Source organism: Betta splendens, chromosome 4 (genome assembly GCF_900634795.4).
Source record: "Betta splendens chromosome 4, fBetSpl5.4, whole genome shotgun sequence".
Taxonomy (NCBI): domain Eukaryota; kingdom Metazoa; phylum Chordata; class Actinopteri; order Anabantiformes; family Osphronemidae; genus Betta; species Betta splendens.
In genome coordinates this window covers 1,168,080-1,195,560 of record NC_040884.2, presented here as the reverse complement: position 1 = coordinate 1,195,560, position 27,481 = coordinate 1,168,080, and the positions used below count along the sequence as shown (strand labels likewise).

Here is a 27,481-nt window from a genome sequence, read left to right as displayed (position 1 = left end):
GTGCACTTGAAGGCGTCGGCAGCAGACTTTCACATTTCCATCTCCGCTTTGTGTGAACGTGTCATTTTGTTCCTGTTACTGGTGCCTCAGACTGTGGCTGCAGCGAAGCCTTGTGCTGTGGTCCCGTGTATCTGAGCTGAGCTGTTTCCAGCTGGAGGAGACAAAAGCAAAATGTGCTCTAGCTGCACAAAACCAAAGCCTGGAAATGATGCTCACCAGAAAACAGAGGAGCATTTAAATGTAAATGAATTCACCCCGACCCGCTGTGGCAGATGGACGCTCACCTGGAGCCTGGTCCTGGTGGAGGTTGCTTTCATTAGACGTTTTCCTCCCACTGTTAAGATTTAATGAAATGGATTCACGCTTGAGTCTTGCCCGTGTGGGATTCGCTGGGTTTATAGAGTTGTCTAATAATAAATCAGATGAGGGTCACATTTAGCTACTGGACGGTGGGTTACAGAAGCACAGGGCCAGTGATCAGAGCTTAGTTCTGTTTCAGCAGGACCAAACCTCTTGTAAATCATTGTACAGTAATTATTATTACTGTAACGTAAGCAAAGGGCAAAAGCTGTAACTAGACTAATTATAACCACAGCGGTTCAGGGGCATCGTGCTTGTGTTAACTCTGGGATGAGGCAGCGTCTCCTCCCTGTACTTTGATAAAATCTTTCATAATGTGTAAATACATTTTCCCTGATGCATTGGTTGTGTCGCTTTTTCATTTCGTTTCGTTTCATCTGTAGATGTTCAGCTGTGTCTGTTCACTGCGAATCTGCCCCAAAGGATAAATTAAATCGTTGCTTGTTTTATCGTCGCTTGATTAAAATGTGTCACATCTAAAAAAGCATTTCCCCCCTTTGACAGTGAAAGACGAGTTATTAGCTGTGCTTTCAAAATTACCCTAATATATTCCAGCTTTATGTCATCATTTGTGTAAGTGATATCGGTTTTAGTGTCATTTAAATTTTTCAAATCATCTCAATTTGAAGCTCAGGCTGCCTAAGTGACAGAATGAAATCACCCGGCTGAAGTGCGGCTGCGTCTTAAAGGAATATTATTTATGGCTGCGTGTCATTTAACTTTCTCTCTTCACTGATGACATAAATCACAAGGAACGGCTCTGGGGGAGGGGGGCGTCAACATGGGGCGTCTGATTTCATTTCCGCTCGCTCTGAGGCAATTTGAGAGCGTCCGAGGTGCCATCTCTGATGCAAATGGAACAATAAAAGCACAGCATGCAGAGATGGAGCGAGGTAAAACAAGTCTGTTATTGCAGTAATGTTCGGCGCTGAGGGGTCGAGCGCTGTCACAGCCACCGCTGATGAGTTCACGTGACGTCCTGTTTTGGCCGTCGTCCTCATGATGCCAGAAGCTTCCTCTGCAGTCAGTGTCCAGCGTTTAGGCCTTTGGTCCTTTAACAGCGACGGTGAAGGGAGAGACATCGGTTTCCTCTGTGTTTCTGTGTGCAGGAAATCAGAGCAGGAGCTGTGCTGATCAAAGCATGAACAACGAGGCGGCGCTGCCTTTGTGCGGCTCGTTGCAGCAGCATCAAAGCAGAGGGCGCGTGTGGCTGCATCAGAACCAGGCCCAGATGAAGATGCAGATCTCTCCTGCTTCAGCTGAACCCCTTCTCTGTGTTGTGGGGCCTCTCAGAGCTGGAACAGGCGCCATTAGAAATGCAGACCTGCGTGCTTCATTTGAAGCCTGCTGCACAGAGCTGCCTCACTCAGGACCAGGACGGTGAAGCTGAGTGAGTGTGTGTGCGTACGACGGCCTGGTGACCTGGAAACGTTGATGGATGGATACAGTTAGACTTCATGGGAATTTCTGTTTGTGCAGCATGAATTTCTGTATGATGCCCTCCACTGGATCGACAGCTTGGATTCTGGTGTGTCATCGTCCTTTTCTTCACAGCAGCTTTCAATTAAAGGCCTTGAAGTTGAGCAGCGAAGGTAAACTGGGGGAGAGAAGGTGAACTTCTCATCCCTGACACAGACGAGGCACAGTCTCACTCCACTCATCACTACCTGATCCCGGCTCGTGTTTCAAGCCGCGGCCGGCGAGGCGTCACTGAAGCCACGTGAAAGCGTGGAGGAGAGAGACTGGAGTCACTGCACCACAACCTGCAGGTCTCCTTCATAAGAGATGAAGTCACTGAAGGTTTGAACCAAACCAGGGCTTTAATGTCAGACAAACTCCACGTTGAGCTCTCATGAATCAGTTGTGAGTTTCTGATACATCAGGGATGAGATGACGTTGCACCATGACCTGCCTGCACCGAAGCAGGACGCTGTGACGGCTGCAGCAGCTGGAGTCGTCCTCTGCACCTGTGGTTCATCTGCAGTGAACTCTGGGCCGTCAGTGTATGGCTTCAGGAGAAGCTGGTTCAGGGGACGGTCCCAGCGTTCATGCCTCTGCTCACAACACGCCTGGAGCCCTACAGACCACAGCATCAGCACTGTGTCATCACTGTGACCACGCGTGTTCACGCACAGCGTGAGTGTCACAGCCCGTCGCACAAACGCACACAAAGATAATAATAAACACCCAGGAGAACGAGGAGCCAGCGGCAGACGGGAAGAAGGAGGCTCATGGAAGGAGAAGGGAGCAAGGAAGGAAGCAGGGAAAGGAAGGAGGAAGGAAGGAGAGAAGACAGCACTCATACTGTACATACAGAACATGAGGAAGGAACTGAGCTGTGATGACGTCAAACTGAGAGAAAGTGATTCCCATTTCATTGCTATGTTCTTTTCTTGATTAGCGTTAACGGGTTCAGGTCCTTCCAGCTCAGGCAGAGGAAGCCGGTCCTGGTTCTGAGGCTGCTCCCGCTGTTCTGCTTGATGTATTCAGCACATAGACGGCGTGTTTCCACTGGCGCCTGCTGTGAGCGCATCCATTTTTCAGTGATTCTGCTGTTTAAGCCTTATTTGAATGTGTTTTCATGCTGTTTGCTATGATCTTCTTCTGTTCCCGGAGCCTCGGCTGCTGTTTGTCAGAGCCCAGAGGAGGCGTTTCCTTCCTTCCACTCCTTCTGCCGCTCTGATGCCAGTGAACAGAGCGATTCTGCTGTTTGATTCGCCGGGTTCTGGTTCTGACCGAGCGGTCCACGGGCTGCAGATCCAGGACCAGTGTCCTGGTGACATTCAGCAGATGGACTGGGCTCAGACCCACGCAGTGACGGGAGCCTGTGAGTCCCAGCAGCAGCAGCCTGGACCGGTGTCGGTGACTCATCCATGACTCGTCTTCATCCGCAGTGGCTTCACACTTTGCTTTAAGAAAACACTGATCAATTGTTTTCAGTCACTTCATTGCTTCTGAGTGAAGTGACCTTTAACCCTTTCATCCTCCAGGTGAACGTTGTAGAGTTCTGTGGCTGCACTGACGAAGGTCCAGCGTCGGCGTCGCCGTCGAGGCCCGTTTGGATGAAGCTGAGCTCCTCTCATCACTCGTATCCGCTGCTCTGGGAAGTGACAGGTGAGGAGACGGACGTTGACGGATTTGGGGTCGAACCTCCTCCACAGGAACACGCTGTTCCCTCGTGCAGTCAGTTCACACCAGCGCCACTGGTTTTATGAATTACAAATCGCAGTGTTGATTGTGCAGATCCTTCTGATTGGGTGCAGCGCCGCCGGCACCGGAGCACGGACGCTCCCCGTCTTTATTCCGTGGTTTCAGCTGCATGTGTTTGTTACATGTGACGTGACAGAGACAGAAACGAGAACAAAGACGTGTCTGTGCCGAACACAGCGGGACTCAGTCCCACAGAGACGCCACAATCCGCAATGTGGACCACATGAGAAGCAGCACTTCCTCCCGTTTGGTAGCGTTTGACGTAAACCTCATCTGTGCGTTTGGAACCACTGATTGTTGAAGGACAGAAACTATGGTGCCTCAGACTCAGTATTAATGTTTGTCATAATGATATTCAAAAGCTACAGAGCAGCATGCAACACATCTGTGTGCGACGCGCCTCCAGAGCATTTTACCCATAATCCCTCTGTTGCAGCGGCTGCACAGTTTGACCGGAGGCCTGAAGCTGAAGCAGGTTCTTGTGTAGTTTTACATCCTTCCTCCTCTTTCCTTCGGTGTCTACTGATTCCAAACACACGTTTGCTTGTGATAAGTGAATCAAACGTTCCCTCCAGTGAAGCGAACACCTACAGTAGTGTCTTATCTCAGCGTTTGGGCCAAGAAGCAGGGATGCCGACCCGCTCCCGGGCCCCGGACCAGCACCGAGCTCGCTGCAGGACAGAGGAAAGGTCACAGCAGCAGCTCCTCCAGCTGTAATGAAAGCTGCTCACGTCTTCTGATATCAGCCGTGAACCAGCACCATCACAGCAGCACCTCCAGGCTCATGGACACAATCACAAACCTGCCGCGATGACGATGGACCCAGTTTGAGAGAACCTCAACAGACACAGATCATCCTGAATTCTTTAGAATCTGGGTCAGTACACGGGCTTTGGCTCAGAACCTCCGACCTCCGGTTTCCTGCTCCTTAGTTGTTGATGATGTCATCAGGTTGCAGTGTGACGCTCCTGACGTCAGCAGTCTGGCGCCGCTGCTGCGTCATGCGTCACGTGACAACGCTGTTCTCCCGTCGTGCGCCTCAGTCCACGACGTTTAGTCACGTCTTTTCACCTGCAGCGACTCTTTTCCAGGTCACAGAGCTGTTACAGACTAACTCGCGTCCTCCTCGCATGCGTCCAGCCTCCTGTCTGTCGGCTCTAATGGCACAAAGTCAGGCGAAAAACAAAAATACACCTAAAAAACCGGAACGAAACCGGGTCACGCGGTGTTGCTGCAGCTGCGGCGCGACGCATTGTGCCGCGTCTTGCCGCGTCGTGCCGCGCCGCGCCGCGCCGCGCAGTCTCCGCCGCTGGCGGAATCAGCAGACGGAGCAGGAGGAGGAGGAGGAGGAGGAGGGGTTTACTGACATCAGCACCGCCGCCCGCCACAGCGCCGAGGAGGCTGCCTGTGTGCGGGACCGGCCACGCCATCCACTCACTGAGCCTCACGGATGTCTGCGCTGGCTCTGCGGGGTTCGGGTAGTGCTGGAGCGGACGGGTTCGCGCACCGCGGCGTCAGAGGACGAAAGCTCACGTGTGAGCCCTGAGCGGTGAGTTCATGCTGCGTTCGAGGACCGCAGTGCGAATGTAGTCGGACACCGTGTCTGAAGTTGGTTTTCGCAGAGTCACGCTTCGCACAGACGGAGGAAACCGCTCATCATCATCCGGACGCTTCCAGCTGCTGGAGCGAGTCCCACTGGACGCGATGCGCGCCCTCTCACATGCACAGACGAACCCGAACGCGTGCGTGTGCGTCAGTCTTCCATCGTCCTAAGTTGGCAGGTTCAGGTTGGGTCAGGAGGCTGCACACACACAAGCCAAACTGCACTGCAGTGGATTTCCTCAGGCGTGCGTGCGTGTGCGTGTGTGAGTGTGCGTGTGCGTGTGAGAGTGTGCGTGTGTGAGTGTGCGTGTGCGAGTGTGCGTGTGCGAGTGTGCGTGTGCGAGTGTGCGTGTGTAAGTGTGCGTGTGTGGCGGCTTTGGACTCCTTATCTGTCGTCTGGAGGTCACTGCGTCCTAGAAAACTGTGCCACCCCACGTTTCAACCAGCGTCAGGCCTCATGGGAGAGCTGCGACCCAAGTTGGGATCCATGCTGTGTTTTTACAGAGCTCGTTTACTTGTAACCAAAGTCTGCAAAACCATTAAGCTCGTGACGTTCAGGTTTATGCACGGAGGGGACTTTTCTTCTTGAAGAGGACAAACACAGTGTTAAATTCCACCTCAGGGATGAGATTTTTATCGTTTCCGTCGTGTCGTCCAGGTACAGAGGACACAGCTAATCTCAGGAGTCATCACACGCTCAGCTTCGCCTCAGGGATTTTTAGCTGAGTCTCATCTTATTTTTCAAGGTGTCCACTTCCCCCTATCGCTGCAGACCTCAGGTACCTTTGGCATTTTCGCCCGTGGAGCCTCCTGCTTCTCGCCGCCATGGCATCGGACACTTTTCAGTACCGGGCGCTGTTCGAGTACAAGCGCGAGCGTGGCGACGACATCAGCCTGCAGCCGGGCGACCTGCTCACCGTGGCCAAGGCCTCGCTGGCGGAGGACGGGGACGAGCGGAGCCCCAAGGGCTGGCTGCACGGCGTCAACGAGAGGACCAGGGACCGGGGGGACTTCCCAGGGACCTTTGTGGAGTACGTCGGGCCGGTGAGGGCCAGCTGTGCTGCAGCCAAGCCGCGGCCCAGGCCCGTTCCGCCCACGCCGGGGGCTCCGCAGCCTGCGGTGGGGCCTCCGCCGCCTGGAGCAGCTGCTGCTTCAGGTGAGTTCATGTCATGAGGCTGCTTTCAGGGCGGCGCTCGCGGTGCGTTCATGGATCAGCCTGGTGCTGAGTGGAATCTGCCTCCTGCTGTAAAATGCAGGCCCGTGTTCTGAATGTGGCAGTCAGAGAGTGGATGGGATGGAAAATGTGGAGCACACGCTGTCTTTGCTGTTTGAGCTGTTTAGTATACTGGTAGTATGTTGGGCACCGGTCCAACCCGCCGGTTCTGTCTGGCGGCTCGGAGCGTTTCCTGCTCCTAAATGTGTGAATGCTCCGCTGAGAGTGAGCACGGCTCGGTTGGTCTGAGGATCAGTGATCATCAAGTATCTCGTAAATGGGTTAAAACGGGCCAGAAATGAGACGTTCCACGTTCAACATGGTTCTGAGTGGGTTTCGACTGCTGCTCAGCCTCATTTCTGGAGTTGTGATTGTGTGAAGCAGAAGTGTGTTCTTACTTGTGTCTCGGTTCGGTTCAGGTCCAACCGAACAGCCACGTTTTTAATGATTTATTTAGGCACGAGCACAAACAGCGGTAACGAGGGCGAGTGGGATTGGAGCTGAAAATGTAAAAAGCCTCCTGAAATAGGCCGCCCCACTTAAACCGCTGTTCGGAGCCCTGCAGGCTTTGATTAGCATTTTACAGGCTCCGTTTCAGCCGGCGCTGTCTGCTGCAGCGCTGTGGCTCTAGCTTCGCTAAATAGGTCAGAGCCGTGTTCTGTGCCGCTTCCTCTTTAATTGTCTGCCTGCGCGGCTCTTTTATGGGAGTGGGTTTGGTTGGCCGTATAGAAATAACCCAGCCGCTGTGGCCTTTGGTGAATGTGTCCCCGCTCTGATGACTGTAGTTGCAGCCTGTGCCTCTTCCTCCAGGCTCAGCGGTGGCTTGGCTGCTGGCCTGAGGGGCCTCATAGCAGCAGCAGCAGCAGCTCAGGTGAGGCTGTGAAGACGGGAGCTGATCCTCATCTGAGGATGCTGAGGGATCAATTCAATTCAATTTCAATTCAATTTTATTTATATAGCGCCAAATCACAACAAAGTTATTTCAAGGCACTTTACAAAGTAAGGTTTAAAACCTCACACAACTAAACCCAACAAATCCCACATACAGCAAGCATTTAATTTGACAGCAACAGTGGAGAGGAAAAACTCCCTCTCTAACGAGGAAGAAACCTCCAGCAGAACCAGACTGGATGTGGGCGGCCATCTGCCTCGACCGGTTGGGGTGAGAGGATAGAGAGATAGAAAAGCACAGCAACAGTAACAAGCAACAACAAGCAACAACAGAGCACAGGCAGGATGGTAGGACCAGGGACTGGATGCAGGCAGGATGGTTGGATCCGCAGCTGCCCATCACAGACACCAAACTTTGAGTCCAATGATACCTGTGGGTGAGGACAGAGAGGGAGAAAGAGTGGGGGTGGGGGGGGGAGAGAGGAGAGAAGCACAACTACTGGACAGAAAGAGACAAGGTTAGTTAAACATGGGACAATGATGGGAGGTTATGGGACAGAGGAGGTAGAAGGAAACAGAGGAGCTCAGTGTATAAATTAAGTCCCCCAGCAGTCTATGTCTATTGCAGCTTAACTAAGAGATGGTTCCTGTGACTAACAATAATTGCCAGTGACCTGAACCATCTCTAACTATAAGCTTTATCAAAAAGGAAGGTTTTAAACCTAATCTTAAAGGTAGAGATTGTGTCAGCTTCTCTAACCTGAAGAGGGAGCTGGTTCAGTGGCCAGTTAAGCTAAAGCCATAAGCAATGCACTGACACAGTGGGGGTTGGGTTTGGAAACTGGTTAAACTGGGAGGTGGATTTGTCTGAAATTGGGTGATTTTGCATGTAGAGGTTTTACAGGAGCAAACACGCTAAGGTCAGCATCCGCTAACTGGCACCTAGCAGTTACTTGTTTTACTTACCTTTATGTTAATCCAGACACATAGTGGAACTCGATGTTCCATTAAAGGTTTGATGTAGCAGAATTTATGTATGAGTGGATTCACACACCTTAATATTATTATAATATTATATTGACTTGGTGTTGGCAGGTGATGCATTTCAGCTTAAAAAAGGTAAAGACAGTACAACATACAACATGACATGGCACAAATAATTGGAATAGTGCAGTGAGGGATAAATTAAAATGAAGGTATGAACTCACTATATACAGTGGAGTGCTCTGCGATGGTGTGAGGGGTGGGATCAACTGGGGGGCACAGTTCAACAGACTGACTGCAGTGGGGAAGAAGCTGTCTTTGTGGCATGAGGTTCTGGTCCTGATGGACCGGCGCTGGAGGGGAGGAGGGGCTGGAAGCGTTCATGTCCTGGGTCAGAGGGTCGGTACGAGCAGCCAGGACAGCAAACAGACTGTGATGGAGGACGTGAGGATGAATTTAACGATGGCAGCGTAGAAGTTCAGCAACACCTTCTCAGGGAGGTGGAACTTCTTCAGCTGCCTCAGGAAGTACATCCTCTGTTGTCTCCTTGTCGAAGGAGCTGATGTTCTGCTCTGAGGTGTGTGTTGTGGCAGCAGATGAATCAATATGTGATCCGACTTTCACAGAGGGGGGGGGGGGGGTGCACTGGAAGAGTAGGTATCCTTAACATTAGCATACATCAGGGCCAGTGTCTTCTCACCTCCGGTGGGACAGCTCACAAACTGGGTGAATAGAGGAAGTGACTTTGTGAGGCTGGTGTGATTAAAGTCTTGAGAGATCATAAAGAAAACGTCAGGATGTCTGGACTGCCGGTTGGAGGCGACCGTCTGTATGATGTCACATGCAGCAGCAGCATTTGCGGATGGAGGAATGTGATAAGTACAGCATGTGGAAACTCTCTGAAAGTCATATGGACGGAGAGGACCCGAGAGCATGAGGGCCAATTTGTTTATGTTGTCCAGCGATTTCACCATTGAGACCAATTAACTTTTAGTTTTATTCCAAACCTGCCTCTGTTACTGTTAATGGGCCTGAGGCTCATTAACCTGAGGATGACGTTGGTCCAGTCATTGCAGGTTCTCTTATAAAGCCTCCGGCCCACATCTGTGTGCGTCAGACAGAATCTTCCTGAGTACTTGTTTCCTTCTTTCCTTTTCTTTAATCGCTGTGAGCAGCTCAGCTCTCAGATACCTAATATCCCGACACGCCGAGCAGCTCGGTGTCGTGTAACACTATCTCACACCGTGCCTCCCTGAGCCTTTGAGGCTCCACTCATCCTTAATTATCACAGGACGCTAATGAATTCCTGACGGCTTCTTATCACATCTACCTGCGTTGTGTGGCACAGATACACTTGATCTGCTGCTTCCAGCCTTTATCTGGAGATGAACCTTGTGTCTTACATGTAAACTGGGGATGCAATTAGATTTAGCCCTATGGGCCCAATGCCTGTTTTCTGGGGTCTTCTGGAGGAATGGCATATCTACTTTCAAATTAATTTATCTCTGCAACCACAAAGTCTAGTATGTAGCAGCTAACGTCATAATGTGATATGATATGAGGTGTAAAAATCATTGTGTTACTGATGCGATGTTTATGAATCATAAAAAAGTGAAATCTTTCAGTTCTGTCTGAAAAAAATGCACTTTCAGGATGAATATCTCTGTAAATAGAAGCCTCAGCAACTTCTAGCTTCCATATGTTCATAGCTCAATTAGTGAAGATTAATTCAGCAAAAATTTTGTTAGCTTAGCATTTGTTGTGCTACAGGAGCTTTGTGTGGGCTAACTCTGGCAGGACCTAATGCTGTTGGTTATCGTCTTACATACTTTTTTCTTATTGGGGCTGTGTTTGATGCATGTAGAGGACATTTATAAAGCAAGGTAGCCCGGACTCTACTGTTTAATTTAATGTTAAGCATGTCTTTGTGCCTTCAAATATAGTGCAGTTGTGATGCATTGAAACCACTGAGGACCATCGTTGGTGCCGTCTAGTCAATAGCAGAACTAGATGGCACCAGTTAACTGAACGAAGGCTTTGATCAGAAGAGATTCTGTGTCGGTCTCCCAGCAGCAGTCTGTTCTTTGTCCTGTGGTTGTGTAGTGGATGACACAAAGCTGCAGCACTTGTTGTGCAGACAAACCACAGGGGGCATGTGGAGGCTGAGGAAACGCTGACTAGCTGTATGTAACGACCCCCAGATCAAACACAGAGACAGATGCGATGGGTCCAGTTCTGAGGCGTTCAATGATGAGTGGGGAGACTTGTGTTTACTGTCGTGCACTGGGCTCAAAACATCAATAACGGCACCAGAGGCCCAACGAGTTCCATCCTGTTGACTGACACCCATGAAACACGAGGTGAGGAGACGCACATCACTTCTGATCAAGAAGTAACCAATAACCAGGATTCAACAGATTGAAGAGGCAATGTTTAAAAGTTCTGGTTAAGAGACTGGTCCAGTGCCAAATGGAACCAGAACACATGCAAACATGCTGCAACGAGCCTGGAAACCTACGCATTGGTTGAAAAGACTGTCAGCGTTTACTTTTCACAGTCGGAGTTTTAAGTATTTGGCAGAGCTCAGGCTTGTGGCAGCACTGAAGCCTCGGTCATATTCATCCTCTGACGTGTTTTTTCTGTGTGGAGGACACAGCACCCACGTGGTCTCGGCTGCGTCTGAGCAGCTCATCCACTTAAAAGCTCCGCACCTGTTACTTGTGTATCTTCAGAGTAAATCAACATTTTAAGGCTCTAACAGTCAGAGATTCCTTCCTGATCTTCAGGAAGGAAACACAAATAATGACCCTTCTTCCACTTTCCTCACATCTTTCCTTCTGTTCTCTGCTCTTCTTTGGGTTCTACTTGAGGAAACCTGCGTTCCCCTCCTGCTCCAAGCTAATGTCGTCCCTGGAGCAGGTGAGATTTATTGTGCCTTGGAAGTCAATTAAGTGGGTCAAGTCAGAGCCTAAGTTGATGAATAGGGTGAAGTGGCTGGAAGCACAAATACAAACACAATAACAAAGCTACCTCAGTGCTGCACGGCGCCAACCCACCTGAGCAGCCCGTAAAAGTCCAGGTCACGGAGCGGAGGAGGCTCGGCCAGGAGCTGCTGTCAATAAAGCTTTTATATTCCTGGCTGCCTAATTGGCCTTGGGACGGCCGCACTGAGAGGCTGCAGCTCTGGACTCTAGGAAGATTTACCTGTCAGCAGAACCACGTGCTCACGACTACAAAATAAATGAGTCAGGCTTTGGTTCTGATCCACAGCAGCTGGATAATAATACCTTTTATTTATAGGCGCCTTTTATGGCACTTAAGGTTAATGTACAGTTAAAAAATACATAATGCAATAAAATCATATACATTACCAAATAAAACTAAATAAATAAGATAAAAACAATAACTGTTAAAAGTAATCTAAAAAGATTTTTTACTTATAGGGAGGAGGATAGCCTAAAAAGGTTGTTTTTGAGATGAGATTTGAAGGCAGGGAGTGAGTTTATATTACGAAGGTCTGGGGGGAGGGAATTTCATAGTTGCGTCTGAGCAACTATGCAATAGGAGAAGACACATGCAAGCAATAGTTGTGAGTCGGGCAGAAGGGACATTGAGTCGAAAGGATGATGAAGATCTGAGGGTATGAGTAGGTAGAGTAATATGGAGGAGGTCAAAAAGGTAAGAAGGGGCCAGGTTATGGATGGACTTGTAGGTGAGTAATAGTTCAATTGAATGCTGTTGATAATGGGGAGCAAATGATGATGGAGTTTTGTACTAGCTGTAGTTTATAAATGGTTTTCTGGGGAACAACAAACAGAAGAGAGTTGCAATAGTCCAGGCAAGAAGTGACAAGGCTGTGAACCAGTATGGCAGCAAAGTGGGGTTTGAGGGAGGGGGGAAGACGGTTGATGTTGATGTTGACACCCAAGCTCTTAACCCGAGGGGAGGGAGAGATAGAGTAATTGTCAATAAGGATATTAAAACTGTCTAAGTGGATTTGGTGCCAATAAGCAAGATTTCTGTTTAATCATTATTATAGTTTACGTAGTTAAATGTGAGCCACGATTTGATTACGTGTCTGCGTAGGAAACGAGTTGGCGTCTGCGTAGGAAAACGAGCTGGCGACCGCGTAGGAAACGAGTTGGCATCCATTTAGGAAATGAGCTAGCGTCCATTTAGGAAACGGGTTGGCGTCTACGTAGGAATCGAGTTGGCGTCTGCGTAGGAAACGAGCTGGCGACCGCGTAGGAAACGAGCTGGCGACCGCGTAGGAAACGAGCTGGTGACCGCGTAGGAAACGAGCTGGCGACCGCGTAGGAAACGAGCTGGCGTCTGCGTATGAAACGAGCTGGCGACCGCGTAGGAAATGAGTTGGCCTTTGCGTAGGAAATGAGCTGGCGTCCATTTAGGAAACGAGCTGGCGACCGCGTAGGAAACGAGCTGGCGACCGCGTAGAAAACGAGCTGGCGACCGCGTAGGAAACGAGCTGGCGACCGCGTAGGAAACGAGCTGGCGACCGCGTAGGAAATGAGTTGGCCTTTGCGTAGGAAATGAGCTGGCGTCCATTTAGGAAACGAGCTGGCGTCCATTAAGGAAACGAGCTGGCGACCGCGTAGGAAACGAGCTGGCGACCGCGTAGGAAATGAGTTGGCCTTTGCGTAGGAAATGAGCTGGCGTCCATTTAGGAAACGAGCTGGCGTCCATTAAGGAAACGAGCTGGCGACCGCGTAGGAAACGAGCTGGCGACCGCGTAGGAAACGAGCTGGCGACCGCGTAGGAAACGAGCTGGCGACCGCGTAGGAAACGAGCTGGCGACCGCGTAGGAAACGAGCTGGCGACCGCGTAGGAAACGAGCTGGCGACCGCGTAGGAAACGAGCTGGCGACCGCGTAGGAAACGAGCTGGCGGCTGCGTAGGAAACGAGCTGGCGACCGCGTAGGAAACGAGTTGGCAAACGTGTAGAAAACGAGTTGGCGTCCATTTAGGAAATGAGCTGGCGTCCATTTAGGAAACGGATTGGCGTCTGCGTAGGAAACGAGTTGGCGTCTGCGTAGGAAACGAGTTGGCTTCTGCGTAGGAAACGAGTTGGCGTCTGCGTAGGAAACGAGCTGGCGTCTGCGTAGGAAACGAGCTGGCATCCTTCTAGAAAACGAGCTGGCGACCGCGTAGAAAACGAGCTGGCGACCATTTAGGAAACGAGTTGGCGTCTGCGTAGGAAACGAGCTGGCATCTGCGTAGAAAACGAGCTTGGGACCGCGTAGGAAACGAGCTGGCGTGTTTCTAGGAAACGAGCTGGCGTGTTTCTAGGAAACGAGCTGGCGTCCATTTAGGAAACGAGTTGGCGTCTGCGTAGGAAACGAGCTGGCGTCCATTTAGGAAACGAGCTGGCGTTTATTTAGGAAACGAGCTGGCGTTTCCATCTAGGAAACGAGCTGGCGTCCATCTAGGAAACGAGCTGGCGTCCATTTAGGAAACGAGTTGGCGTCTGCGTAGGAAACGAGCTGGCATCTGCGTAGAAAACGAGCTTGGGACCGCGTAGGAAACGAGCTGGCGTGTTTCTAGGAAACGAGCTGGCGTCCATTTAGGAAACGAGTTGGCGTCTGCGTAGGAAACGAGCTGGCGTCCATTTAGGAAACGAGCTGGCGTTTATTTAGGAAACGAGCTGGCGTCCATCTAGGAAACGAGCTGGCGTCCATCTAGGAAACGAGCTGGCGTCCATTTAGGAAACGAGCTGGCGTCTGCGTAGGAAACGAGCTTGGGGCCGCGTAGGAAACGAGCTGGCGTGTTTCTAGGAAACGAGCTGGCGTGTTTCTAGGAAACGAGCTAGCGTCTGCGTAGGAAACAAGCTTGGGACCACGTAGGAAACGAGCTGGCGTCTGCTTAGGAAACGAGCTTGGAAACGAACTGGCGTCCATCTATGAAACGAGCTGGCGACCGCGTAGGAAACGAGCTGGCGTCCATCTAGGAAACGAGCTTGGGACCGCGTAGGAAACGAGCTGGCGTCTGCGTAGGAAACGAGCTGGCATCCTTCTAGAAAACGAGCTGGCGACCGCGTAGAAAACGAGCTGGCGTCCATTTAGGAAACGAGTTGGCGTCTGCGTAGGAAACGAGCTTGGGACCGCGTAGGAAACGAGCTGGCGTGTTTCTAGGAAACGAGCTGGCGTCCATTTAGGAAACGAGTTGGCGTCTGCGTAGGAAACGAGCTGGCGTCCATCTAGGAAACGAGCTGGCGTCCATCTAGGAAACGAGCTGGCGTCCATCTAGGAAACGAGCTGGCGTCCATTTAGGAAACGAGCTGGCGTCTGCGTAGGAAACGAGCTTGGGGCCGCGTAGGAAACGAGCTGGCGTGTTTCTAGGAAACGAGCTGGCGTGTTTCTAGGAAACGAGCTAGCGTGTTTCTAGGAAACGAGCTAGCGTCTGCGTAGGAAACAAGCTTGGGACCACGTAGGAAACGAGCTGGCGTCTGCTTAGGAAACGAGCTTGGAAACGAACTGGCGTCCATCTATGAAACGAGCTGGCGACCGCGTAGGAAACGAGCTGGCGTCCATCTAGGAAACGAGCTTGGGACCGCGTAGGAAACGAGCTGGCGTCTGTGTAGGAAACGAGCTGGCGTCTGTGTAGGAAACGAGCTTGGGGCCGCGTAGGAAACGAGCTTGGGGCCGCGTAGGAAACGAGCTGGCGTGTTTCTAGGAAACGAGCTGGCGTCCATCTAGGAAACGAGCTGGCGTCCATCTAGGAAACGAGCTGGCGTCCATCTAGGAAACGAGCTGGTGTCCATCTAGGAAACGAGCTGGCGTGCGCGTAAGAACCGCGTCCGTTCGGCAGACACTGCTCGGTGCAGCGGCTCGGGACCAGGTTTTAATGGGTAAAGCAGAGCTGCCATCCTCCTTTATGGACGCCTATAAAAGCACAGCGCCCTTTACAGCCGCTGCTGCAGAGTCGTTCCATAGACTCGGGTCATTTGACCGCTTTAATTTCTTCAGTCAGAGGTGATAAAAGTAATTTAAGCACCTTGTTTTTTCTCTCTGACGCATAAACTTGTTCCTGGTTTTTAATGTATTATATTTATGCGATGCTGCCACTGAAGACTACGTTAGAGTCCAACACTCTCACATAATGACTCTATAAAAACGCTGCGTATATGAGATGTTTATTATTCCTCTCGCTGTTTTTATTTAGTTTTTAGCTTTTAGCTACAGTAAAATAAACTTTAGTGTGAAATTAGCTGCAGGCAGTGCTTTTACTGATTTGCTCCAGCCTTTATTTTGAAGCTTGAACTTTACAGCCCACACTAAAAATGATTTCTTATGAAATTTTGCAGGATGGCAGAAGAGTGAAACGGCGAGTTGCACTGTGGCATCGAAGGTTAAGGCAGAGCCGCAGTTTTGCTCTCTGCACGCTCTTCCCCAGTTGTTTCGATGAGGAGCCGGTTTATTGAGCTGTTAGCGCTAATGGAATCAGAGAAAGAGAGGAAAAAAACATGGAGGGGCACGAAAACATGATCAGGTTTCAGCCTTAACGGTATGAGGCCGTTCAGGCTTTGCTGCAGGGAGTGGACATTTATTGACAGGCCCTGATGGTCACACAGGCCCTGAACGTCTCACTGGCCCTGAACGTCACACAGGCCCTGAACGTCACACAGGCCCTGAACGTCACACAGGCCCTGAACGTCACACGGGCCCTGAACGTCACACGGGCCCTGAACGTCACACAGGCCCTAAACGTCTCACAGGCCCTAAACGTCTCACAGGCCCCGAATGTCGTACTGGCCTGAACGTCGCACTGGCCCTGAACGTCGCACTGGCCCTGAACGTCGCACTGGCCCTGAACGTCGCACTGGCCCTGAACGTGACAAGCCTGGACGTCGCACAGGCCCTGAACGTCGCACAGGCCCTGAACGTCGCACTGGCCCTGAACGTGACAAGCCTGGACGTCGCACAGGCCCTGAACGTCGCACAGGCCCTGAACGTCGCACAGGCCCTGAACATCGCACAGGCCCTGAACGTCGCACAGGCCCTGAACGTGACAAGCCTGGACGTCGCACAGGCCCTGAACGTCACACTGCCCTTGAACATGACAGGCCCTGAACGTCGCACAGGCCCTGAAAGTCGCACAGGCCCTGAAAGTCGCACAGGCCCTGAACGTCGTACTGGCCCTGAACGTCGTACTGGCCCTGAACGTCGCAGTGCCCCTGAACGTCACACAGGCCCTGAACGTCACACAGGCCCTGAACGTCACACAGGCCCTGAACGTGACAAGCCTGGACGTCGCACTGGCCCTGAACGTCGCACTGGCCCTGAACGTCGCACTGGCCCTGAACGTCGCACTGGCCCTGAACGTGACAAGCCTGGACGTCGCACAGGCCCTGAACGTCGCACAGGCCCTGAACGTGACAAGCCTGGACGTCGCACAGGCCCTGAACGTCGCACAGGCCCTGAACGTGACAAGCCTGGACGTCGCACAGGCCCTGAACGTCGCACTGGCCCTGAACGTCGCACTGGCCCTGAACGTCGCACAGGCCCTGAACGTGACAAGCCTGGACGTCGCACAGGCCCTGGACGTCGCACAGGCCCTGAACGTTGCACAGGCCCTGAACGTCGCACTGGCCCTGAACGTCGCACTGGCCCTGAACGTGACAAGCCTGGACGTCGCACAGGCCCTGAACGTCGCACAGGCCCTGAACGTCGCACAGGCCCTGAACGTCGCACAGGCCCTGAACGTCGCACAGGCCCTGAACGTCGCACAGGCCCTGAACGTCGCACAGGCCCTGAACGTGACAAGCCTGGACGTCGCACAGGCCCTGAACGTCACACTGCCCTTGAACATGACAGGCCTGAACGTCGCACAGGCCCTGAACGTCGCACAGGCCCTGAACGTCGCACAGGCCCTGAACGTCGCACAGGCCCTGAACGTCGTACTGGCCCTGAACGTCGTACTGGCCCTGAACGTCGCAGTGCCCCTGGACGTCGCAGTGCACTTGGACGTCACACAGGCCCTGAACGTCACACAGGCCCTGAACGTCACACAGGCCCTGAACGTGACAAGCCTGGACGTCGCACTGGCCCTGAACGTCGCACTGGCCCTGAACGTCGCACTGGCCCTGAACGTCGCACAGGCCCTGAACGTGACAAGCCTGGACGTCGCACAGGCCCTGGACGTCGCACAGGCCCTGAACGTTGCACAGGCCCTGAACGTTGCACAGGCCCTGAACGTCGCACAGGCCCTGAACGTGACAAGCCTGGACGTCGCACAGGCCCTGAACGTCGCACAGGCCCTGAACGTCGCACAGGCCCTGAACGTCGCACAGGCCCTGAACGTCGCACAGGCCCTGAACGTCTCACTGGCCCTTGACGTCGCACAGGCCCTGAAAGTCGCACAGGCCCTGAACGTCGCACTGGCCCTGAACGTCGCATAGGCCCTGAACGTCGCACTGGCCCTAAACGTCACACAGGCTTGGAGAGTTTAGGCGTGCTGACGCTGACGTCAGGATGTGCGTATGAAACATGAGCTGCTCCCCCTAGAGGCCGTAGTTACACGACACAATCTATAATGTAAAATGCCTAAATGTTCCCAAATATTCCATACTCCACAGGAATCTAGTGAAGACAGACTTCGATGTGACCACCTGCACGTTCCTGTAACTGCATCAGCTCTCGTGGTCCTCGCCACAGACGGATCCAGAAGCCACAGCTCTGCTCAGCTGCCCCATTGTGTCGCTGTTCGAGCATCTTCGCCTGGCACCACTGGCGCCGAGAGAAAAGCCCAGTGTTGGGATTCTGTGCAGAGCCAACGTCTGCCTGCACAGACGCATGTGTGAGTCTGAGACGTGGGGGCATGTGACGCTGGAACAAAGAGCGACTGGACTTGAATCTGTTCACATCGTGTCGTGTTGTTTGCTGTGTGGATTTGAACTGGGCAGCAGTTTTGCAGTTTTGCTTAAAGAATGGAAAATCTAATTGCTGCAGGTGTGAAGGACAAGAGGTCAGTGTTTGTGCTGTTGTACCAGCATTGAGCTCGTGGGTCAAACGCTGGCGGCCCGAAACCTGAGCAGCGCACGCGCGCACACACACACACGTGCTTACACACACGAGCGCACACACGCACACATGCATGTGTGCACATGCACACACACACACACACACTGGCTTCACTTCATACGTTCTGTCAGGGCCGTGACAGTCTTTGGGCTCCAGCTGCGGGTCAGACAATACTCCAGAACACACTCGGACCCTGTGAAATTCGCCTACACGGACGCGTGGTGCCGTGACGGCCCGGTGGACACGCGTGTTAGTGGAGGTGGGCGGGTTAAACACGCGGCTGTGAGTTTACACAGGCGTCTCTGTTTGGCAGCTGAAATGACATCCAAGACGAATGACGTCCTCGGGCCGATTCCTGCTCCTCTGATCTGCAGGGACAAGGACTGCAAGGACGGCGCTGATGGATGACGCCGGCGGCTGGTGTCACTTCTGAGTAAATGGATCAGTTTATAATCTAATTCACACTGTTGCTGCTCGGTGGCTCGTCCACTGCAGCAGTGAGACGTTCCTACCTGCTGCTCTGACCCGATGCATGAAGCGCCGCGAACCAGCGAAAAACCAGCGAAAAACCAGCGAAAAACAGGGAACCTCACACGTGTTAGTGTGACAGGTCCACTGCTGGTTTGGTGCCAGTGTTCCCACCGTGAATGTGCTCCTTTGCATTTGTCAGTGTTCAGGCCGTTTGTCAGTGTTCAGGCTGTTTGTCAGTGTCCAGGCTGTTTGTCAGTGTCCAGGCTGTTTGTCAGTGTTCAGGCTGTTTGTCAGTGTCCAGGCTGTTTGTCAGTGTTCAGGCTGTTTGTCAGTGTTCAGGCTGTTTGTCAGTGTCCAGGCTGTTTGTCAGTGTTCAGGCTGTTTGTCAGTGTCCAGGCTGTTTGTCAGTGTTCAGGCTGTTTGTCAGTGTCCAGGCTGTTTGTCAGTGTCCAGGCTGTTTGTCAGTGTTCAGGCTGTTTGTCAGTGTCCAGGCTGTTTGTCAGTGTCCAGGCTCTAGATGTGGACACACTCCTAAATTGGACTTCCTCAGGTTTTTGGGAGCAGCCGTCAGCTGAAATGCAGCTGAATGAGCCTCATTAAACAGACCCTGTTCATTGAACTGAAGCAGGTGTAGTTTCTCTGGATCATTACTGTCGCAGCCCGTGACTTCGTTTGCTTCTTGTGATCACGGTGATGGTGTTTCCAGAACACCTGCGATCGGATCAGAGCGGCGCCTGAACGCCTCGTCGCGGCTCCCGCATCTCGTGGGTGATTTAGACGCGAACACAAACACACCTGATGCCTCCTGATCGGGGTTGCGTTCACGTTCCTGCTGCCGAGCTTGTGAAGGTCAGCGTTTTGTTCCCTCGTCTCTCTCTCCGCGCTCTTCATTCTTGTTGAGCTTGTAATTTGAGGGGGAACATTTTCCCGGTGCCCTTTTGGAATTCCTTACCTTGCCTTTTTGGGCGTGACGGCTCCACTGACCGACTCCGTGTCATCACTCACCCTGTCAGGGAGACGGGACGTCTTCATGGAGGCTTAATGACTCCCAGCTGTTTGGACGCGCTGCAGCTGACTGATGTCCTCACACGTTCACCATCATTTATTCAACACTACCGCTTTGGCAAATGTGCTCATTAATTCTAATTAATGCATTAATCGTCAAATGCAGAAGACTTAAGAATATATGAACCCGACATGAGGCTTGTCTGCTGGCTGTGCTGTAAAGAGACGGGTGCAGAGAGCATCCAGTATGAAACCTAAATAATTAATGTGACACGAGCTCAGGCTTTAAAGGCTTTAAAGACTGTATCCTCAGTCTGACACAAAGAACCTGCTGCTGCTGAAGCTGAGGCTCGACGCTCCCTGCACCCGGTACCGAGCCCAGATCCTGATCCGAGCGATGATGAAGAACAGATTCAGGAGTCTGTGATCAGATGAAGGACGTTTGTGTTGTAGATGAAATGTGGGATGTTTTATGAATGCAGCTGCTTCGCTTCCTGTCATGACGTCCTGTTCTTCATCCTCCTCTGCCTCTGTGGATGGAGTGATTATTTTCTTCTCCATGTTACTGCTGCTGCTGTGATGCAGGGAATGTGCTCGCTCTGTTGTTCTGTGCCGTGTTCTGCTCCTGCTCCTCCTCCACAGTTAAAGCCGCCGTCCTCGCCTCCTCTCCAGCTTCCCTTTGCTTTGTTGGTCTTTGTTTTGTGCGTCATGTGCATGTGTCGCCCTGTGTTATCCGACCCATGCGTCTTGCGCCGCCTGCCTCCAAAACGTGTTTATGTGAGATTCAATTAGGGCTCACGCCGCGTTCGTGTTATCCACTCGCCTCCGTCGCTCCCTCGCTTACTTTTCTCATTTAATAAAACACCACTTCACTTCACCATTAGCTCTGAAACCATCTCCTCCTGCTGGATCCTCCTCTGCTGCGCTCTTATCTAATCTCACCTCCAGCACATCTTCGCTGTGCTCGGTGAAGATTTTGTTATACGTCTCCCATTGGCAGTTTATTTTCCCATTTATCATTTCATTACTTGGCTTTTAAAGCAGCCTCTCTGCTGCTGCTTCTCTTTGTAATTCCATCTGTTTTTTGCCGCAGAATCCAATTTTAGAAAAATGATTTGTTTGATGCTAGAAGTGGGAAAAGCCTCAGCAATATCTGAATCGAAGCCATCTATTTGACCTCGAATCGTATGATTCTCCTCAACTTTAAACCCAGGGAAGCAGCATCCATTTGTCTCCCTTGTTCAGAGATGATTCACCGTGTTTCCTGAATTGTGAATCTATGAGTAAATCCTTCTTTCAGAGCTCTTGATCCTGAACCCCTCGGAGGAGCGGCTGTGATGGAGCTTGATGACAGGCCTCTCAGCCCGGTGCACGTATGAAGCCGCAAACACCAAATCTCCTCCAATCCACCGATAGTTAAGGTGCTGTTTTTCTGGAGAGAGAGCCCTGAAATGCAGCCGACTGCCATTAGAGACTGGCAAGCAGAGTGAGACAAAGACAATGAGGAAGGTATTAGAGAGGATGGAGGTGAGGGGAGCTCATCACACACTGGGGACGCGGGCGCTCTCTACAAAGGCCCAATCACTGTCAGTTCCCGCAGCAAGTGAGAGATGGCAGGAGCGTGAGAAAAAGGGGACAGAGGGATTTCTGAGGCGCCGCTCGCTGCAATCACTGTCACAGCGACAGCAGCGATAAAGGAAAAAGTGTCTGAGCCCAGAGCTGCAGGCTGAAATTGCTGTCATTAAACAGTCATGGAGTGACAAAGGAGAGAAGTGTTTCTGCTGCAGAAAAGCCTGCAGTAAATAGCGTTTCAGCTCCTCAGACTCGTCCCGCTGTCGTCACCACATTTAAAGCAGCTGCTACAACAGTTCTGTTCAAATACTGATACGTGAATAAACCGGATTTAAATAACTGGGTAAAACACGATGAGTATGATGAGTTCTAAAACAGCCTTTGTGCTCCTATGAGCAGCTTAAAGGATGAAGCGGCCCTATTTATGTTTGTATTGTTGTTAATGAATCCAGTAGAACATCTGTGTTTGTCGGAAACGGCTCCACATCAATGATCACTGACTGTCTGTCGTGAACTGTGGTCAGGTCCAGTATCTCAACCAGTTAACGCTCCCTGCTCCCAGTTAGTGCTAATGGGTTTGGAAGTGGCACTAACGGAGTGAGAGTGCACGGAATGGAACCGAGCAGCTTGTTTGCTGTAAAAAAAGTGAGTGAAAACTGAAACAGACACGTTTCACTTTAATTAATGGTGTCGCTACCAAATGCAAGACAAACTCTGAAACCAGTCACACGTGTAATAAAGCCAGACCTCCACAGAACCATGACGAGCTAGCGTCCGTCCGTCATGGAGACGCTGCTGTGGAGCAGCGATTTGGAGCGGATCTGTTCGACGCCTGCTGCAAACCTCGCTCCTTCACGGCGGCTCCGTCGGTTACGTAACGTTCTCATCGTCCTCCAGCGCGTTCTCGGCCCTCCGTCCTCCTCTCACACGTGCAGACAAACCAGCGCTTTTCATCTTGTGTGACTCCGAGCTCTGATCTCACAGCAGCAGAAGCTTCACCCAAAAAGGGTTTGGCTGCAGAAAGAACGATCGAAGGCGCAAACACTGGCTGCTGCAGCTCCGGCAGGAGGATCGGAGGAGGGAGCGCTGCGAGGTTCCAGGCTCTGATTGTAGTTTAAATTTAGACGTGCAGAGAGCGAAGCGGGAGCAGTTCTGTCCTTCTCCTCTCTGAAATCAGAGCATATAAGTTTCAGAGGCGCATGACGAGACCTGGCACATGCTCTTTGTTCAGTCTCAAGCAGATACGCCTGATGTTATTCCAGTCCTCAGATGCTTTTAGGTCAAGAGAGAAGCAACTGTTGGAATAAGGATTGTTCTGCTCTGAAATGCGTCACAGGACCTGACGATACATCTTTTCGTGAGTCACACACAAAGAAGCTGCCTGTTAATCAACCATGTGATCACACGCCGTTTCTGCTGAGTCACCAGTTCATAAAAGACAAGAGGCTCCTTTATATGATGAGGAACAGATGGAGAATGCAGCAAGTAACGACTGGTTTAACCATGTGATGCCGTTACCCAGAATGCATCACACTGAAGGCTGATGGACTCAATGAGTGTTTAGACACAATGCATGTAAATGCTCCTTGTTATGAAAAGGCCTGATCGCCTATTTAGGTTTTCTTCCTAATTCATTAATTTATTCAGGTGTTAAATCTATTCGATGTAGAACCTGGTTCCTCTTCTGTTTGTTGTTAACCCGTGTCCTGAACGAACCCATCACCGCGTTTATCAGCAGCGGCGGCTGGTCGGGTGTGACGGGTTTTAGGGAGGAGAACGCTCAGCGAGGGTTCTGGAAGGACCCGCTGAGCCTCACGTCCTGCAGCCACAAACAGACCGTCCCCTGTCTGGTTCCACTGGCTGAATCTGTATGCAACAAACGGACTCGTTAATCGCAGCCACGTCTCCGTTGGTGTCATGTTGGGAAAGTGGTGCACACATGGCCTGAACCACTCTCTGTCTGTTCATTCTCATTGTCTTCTCCCTCTGCATCGTCTCCTGGGCTGTGTTCTTCTGCCGACGGATGTGTTTGGAGCCAGACTTCATGTCTCTGTGTGAGCTGGAACCACGTGCGTCTCCTGATTAAACCTGTGGTTTGTTTCTGTCGCCTCAGGTGTTTTAGAAGCACCACGAGCCTCATCCAGCAGCAGCTCGAGGCAGCAAATATGAATTATATGAGCAGGTGGACGACAAACAGCACACGTCCCCTCTGCACCTGATTAGACCAATTAGATTAGACCGGACCGGACCGGACCGGACCGGCGCTGGAGGCGCCGCAGGGAGCGTGACGTCAGTAGAACCGTTGCTCGGTTCTACTGAGCGTTCGTCCTGATGCTTCGGAGCCACGGGGACCTGAACCACGTCGGGCTCTTTGTGGCTTCGTCCTCTAAACTCCAGCTGTGAGCCGCCTTTCACCACGTGTGACATCAGTGCTCACGCGTGCACATGAATTGATGAGGCTCCTTATCGCTGCTGCAGAACAGACGCTTTTTCAGCAACTTCATCCATTTTTCATGCTGCCAACCTCCCTTCGCCGCCGCTGTCACACAGCCAATAAATATTTGATGTCCGAGCTCTGCTTCCACAACACACACACACACACACACACACACACACACACACACACACACACACACACACACACACATTCTCCCAGATAACAGTAGCCACATCCTCACAGTTTGTGTGCGTCTTAACTTAAAGCTTCTCTAAACAATATTACTCCACGCTCCTGTGGATCAAATGACTCCAGCAGACAGAGCTGGGCCGGGCCGGGCCGGGCCGAGCTGAGCTGGATGCTGGTTGACAGATCGAGGCGGGATCGTGATTTCGCCTCCTCCGGCTCGCGATCGTGTGCAGCCGTTCTCCGGCCCCTGTCTGTGTGAGCGCAGCCGTGTTGTTGACAGTGACCTCAGTGAAGCAGGAGACGCCTCCATCGGGCGCCGCGCCGTTGTGTTGACGTGTGTAGAAAGCGTTTGCAGGCCAGAGGTGCTGCAGGTTAATTGATGGAGCCCTGCAGCTGCAGGTGCCAGCAGGTTAATAACACACATGTACCGAGGCTGAAGGAGACGGAGGCAGTGGCTGCTGAACCAGGAAAGCTGCAGGTGCTGCAGTGAACGTGAGGCGAAACAGACAAAGCAGAACAAAGCAGAATTTAAATATCAGACGTTCTAACTCATTACCGGACTGTTTGTGGTTCTGATACTCGTATTCACTGTAAAACCTGGAGGATGAAGGATTCCAGCTTACGAGGCCTGAGGTGAATCAAAGCCTGTGACAGAGGGATCAGCACTAATGGTTTTAATGGTCCGACATCAGCCCATTAGGACGCGCTCCCTCCACATACATCACACCCTGACGTCTCAAGGTTGTGTCGCATGTTTCTCAGCCTCTTCTACTTCCTTCTGCTGAGTCGTCCTTTAAGTCGGGTCAGTGTTAATATCGGGTCAGTGATGTCAGAGATGATGGATGTTTCTTTAATCACTCAGCGCGTGTCATGGAGCTGACGATGAGGCGCTGGAGTCAGGAGACGGTGCTGGCTCTGCAGGAAGGTCAGCCAGCCAATACTGCCGCCTTAACACTGTCCACCATGACGGTGGACAGTGAGACGCCTCCACTCTGCAGTGGCCTCAGCGCGACTGCTGCTGTGTGACGCTCTCTGTGGGTTCTGTGCTTCAGATGCAGGCCGTGCATCTAGCCTCTCTGAGCGCAGAATCAGGAGGCTGCTCCACAGCATCCGCTGCTTTGTTCCCATCATTTCTGGTGTCTCTGTTTTTCTTCCGTCTCCTTCCTCGGTGAAGGAGCTTTTCTGTTTCCACTCCGTGACCCGGCTCAGCATCGTTTGGAGGAGGGGCTGCACTTTCAGATAAGTCAATAGAAAACAGCAGATTGAAATTTTGTGCGTGCGTGCGTGCGTGCTTGTATCTCGGCCTATTCTCTTCTTTCTGCATTAGATGCAGGATAAAACCACAGGAAGTGGTTGATGTGCAGCATTTAAATGTGTGCTTTGCTCATAGCGTTGAGGTCTCCTGTAAATGATCTGGGCTTTTGTGCTGCTTGAAGCCAAGAAGGACCAGATCACAGTTTGCCCTTTCCTCCGTGTCCGGTCATCCAGCCTCAGACAGGGAGGCTGCTGCTCGGAGCATCTACACAGACAGGATGTTTCAGATGCTCTGCAGCTTTGGAGGCCGTCACACTGTTCGGCAGGTAAATCACATCCATTAATGCCGTTTCCCGCTGAGAGGACGACGACGCTCCTCCAGCGTTCGTTTATCTCACTCCTAATTGAATGTCCCATTGGCTGCAGCAGCCCTGATGCATTAGTCCAACGCTCAGTCAGAGCAGAAGCTGCTGGTGCTCCTTAAGCGGAGGAGAGGCAGGTGAGCCGGCGGCGCCGCCCCCTGCTGTGAGACCCGCATGCTGATGCCATTCCGCTGGATGTGGAGGCGCTTTGCGCTGCTCCGCTCTCATTTGGTTTGTTTAAGCTCCGCTGGAGAATCCTGTTTCAGCCCAGCCTCACACTCGCAGCATCAATTTCCTTGCTCAGCGATGTGGTGATAACATTTCAGAGCTGAGCAGTCGGAGGTTTGAAATGATGGCGGCTCCTGAGCATCTCAGTCATTTCATGAATGAAATGCATCAGTCTCTGCTGAAACACACCTAAAGCATGAGTGTCAGTAATAATACTAAAGCCACCATCAGGTTCCAGAGGAGGCTGCAGGTCTGCAGGCAAAGCTTACACTGTCCTTCAATGGGGTGACATGGACTCACTGTAGGAGTTTGTCTCTTTTCACTTTGTGCAATAGATGCAGCAGATTGATGCAAGCGACGTTTGTGCCTGTCAGGAGGAAAGACTGCTGCCTTCATCGTGACCCTGACACACTATGGGCTTCACGGAGTCGCGTCCTTGTGGCATCCTGCTGCCTCCTCCTCTCCTCCATCTGCTCACATATCGTATCCCAGCTGAAAAGGTGAACGGACTCAGGTTCAGCAGCGTCTGCATGAGGCGGCGGCGCTGTTTGTAACACACTCTGACTGTGTGTGACCGCCATCAGTGTGACCGGTCCTTTAGCTTCAGGCAGCGACTGATGAACGGCAGCAGCTCTGGAGCCGCGCTGGCGTGAAGCTCGTGTCTGTTTCCAGCTGTGGGAATGATGCGATGGCGATGTGATGTCCAACAGACGGCTCTGTGGCCCCTTTTATGGCCCGGTTTGGGTCCATGTGGAAGAACTGAACTCACGTCAGGAGGGAGTTTCCCACGGCGGCAGAGAAACCCGACCTTAGTCTGATGGCTCCTAACTGATCCTAGAACTGGTCCCAGCTCTGTCCAGCCAGGTCTGATCTGGAGTCAGCTGCCCCCTAGTGCTGCTGCTTGTTACTGCAGCCCTGTGTCTGCACACACACACACACACACACAAACACACGCACACACACGCACAGTTTGTGTCTCACACCCGTAGAGTGTGTTCAGTGTGTTTTTGTGCCACTGACTCAGTGATGGTGCCCCATGCGTCTCCTCCTGCAGAGATCAGCTTCTCTCTTTCTTCTCCTCCTGTTTCTCCTCCTCTCCTCTTGCTTCTCCTCCTCTTTCTTCTCCTCCTGTTCTCTTCTCTCCTCCTGTTTCTCCTCCTCCTCTCCTCTCCTTCTTCTCTCTCCTTCTTCTCTTCCTGTTTCTCCTCCTCCTCTCCTCTTTCTTCTCCTCCTGTTTCTCCTCCTCCTCTCCTCTCCTTCTTCTCTTCCTGTTTCTCCTCCTCCTCTCCTCTTTTTTCTCCTCCTGTTTCTCCTCCTCCTCTCCTCTCCTTCTTCTCTTCCTGTTTCTCCTCCTCCTCTCCTCTTTCTTCTCTTCCTGTTTCTCCTCCTCCTCTTTCTTCTTTTCCTGTTTCTCCTCCTCCTCTTTCTTCTTTTCCTGTTTCTCCTCCTCTTTCTTCTCTCCATGTTTCTCCTCCTCCTCTTTCTTCTCTTCCTGTTTCTCCTCCTCCTCTCCTCTTTCTTCTCTTCCTGTTTCTCCTCCTCCTCTCCTCTCCTCTCCTCTGCGGTGCATGCTGGGAGCGTGGTGAGAGCGCGAGTGTTCGAACAGGTGTGGAGTGTGTGGAGTTGGTGAATGAGATCGGGACCTTTCTGGATACTTTTCTATGTTT

General features: G+C 51.9%; 1 protein-coding gene across 3 annotated transcripts in view; it reads left to right on the top strand.

Moving 5' to 3' along the window:
• Positions 1-3,263: 3,263 nt before the first annotated feature.
• pik3r3b (phosphoinositide-3-kinase, regulatory subunit 3b (gamma)) overlaps positions 3,264-27,481 on the top strand; it is an 83,460-nt gene continuing 59,242 nt past the window's right edge. For 2 of the 3 annotated variants that reach the window (XM_055507761.1, XM_029149448.3), the window contains exon 1: positions 5,008-6,328. In XM_055507761.1, the coding sequence (XP_055363736.1) occupies positions 5,998-6,328 (331 nt within the window). In that variant the 5' untranslated portion in view covers positions 5,008-5,997. Of the gene's footprint in view, positions 3,475-5,007; positions 6,329-27,481 lie in introns of those variants that run through there. The other variant, XM_055507762.1, reaches the window with a different exon arrangement.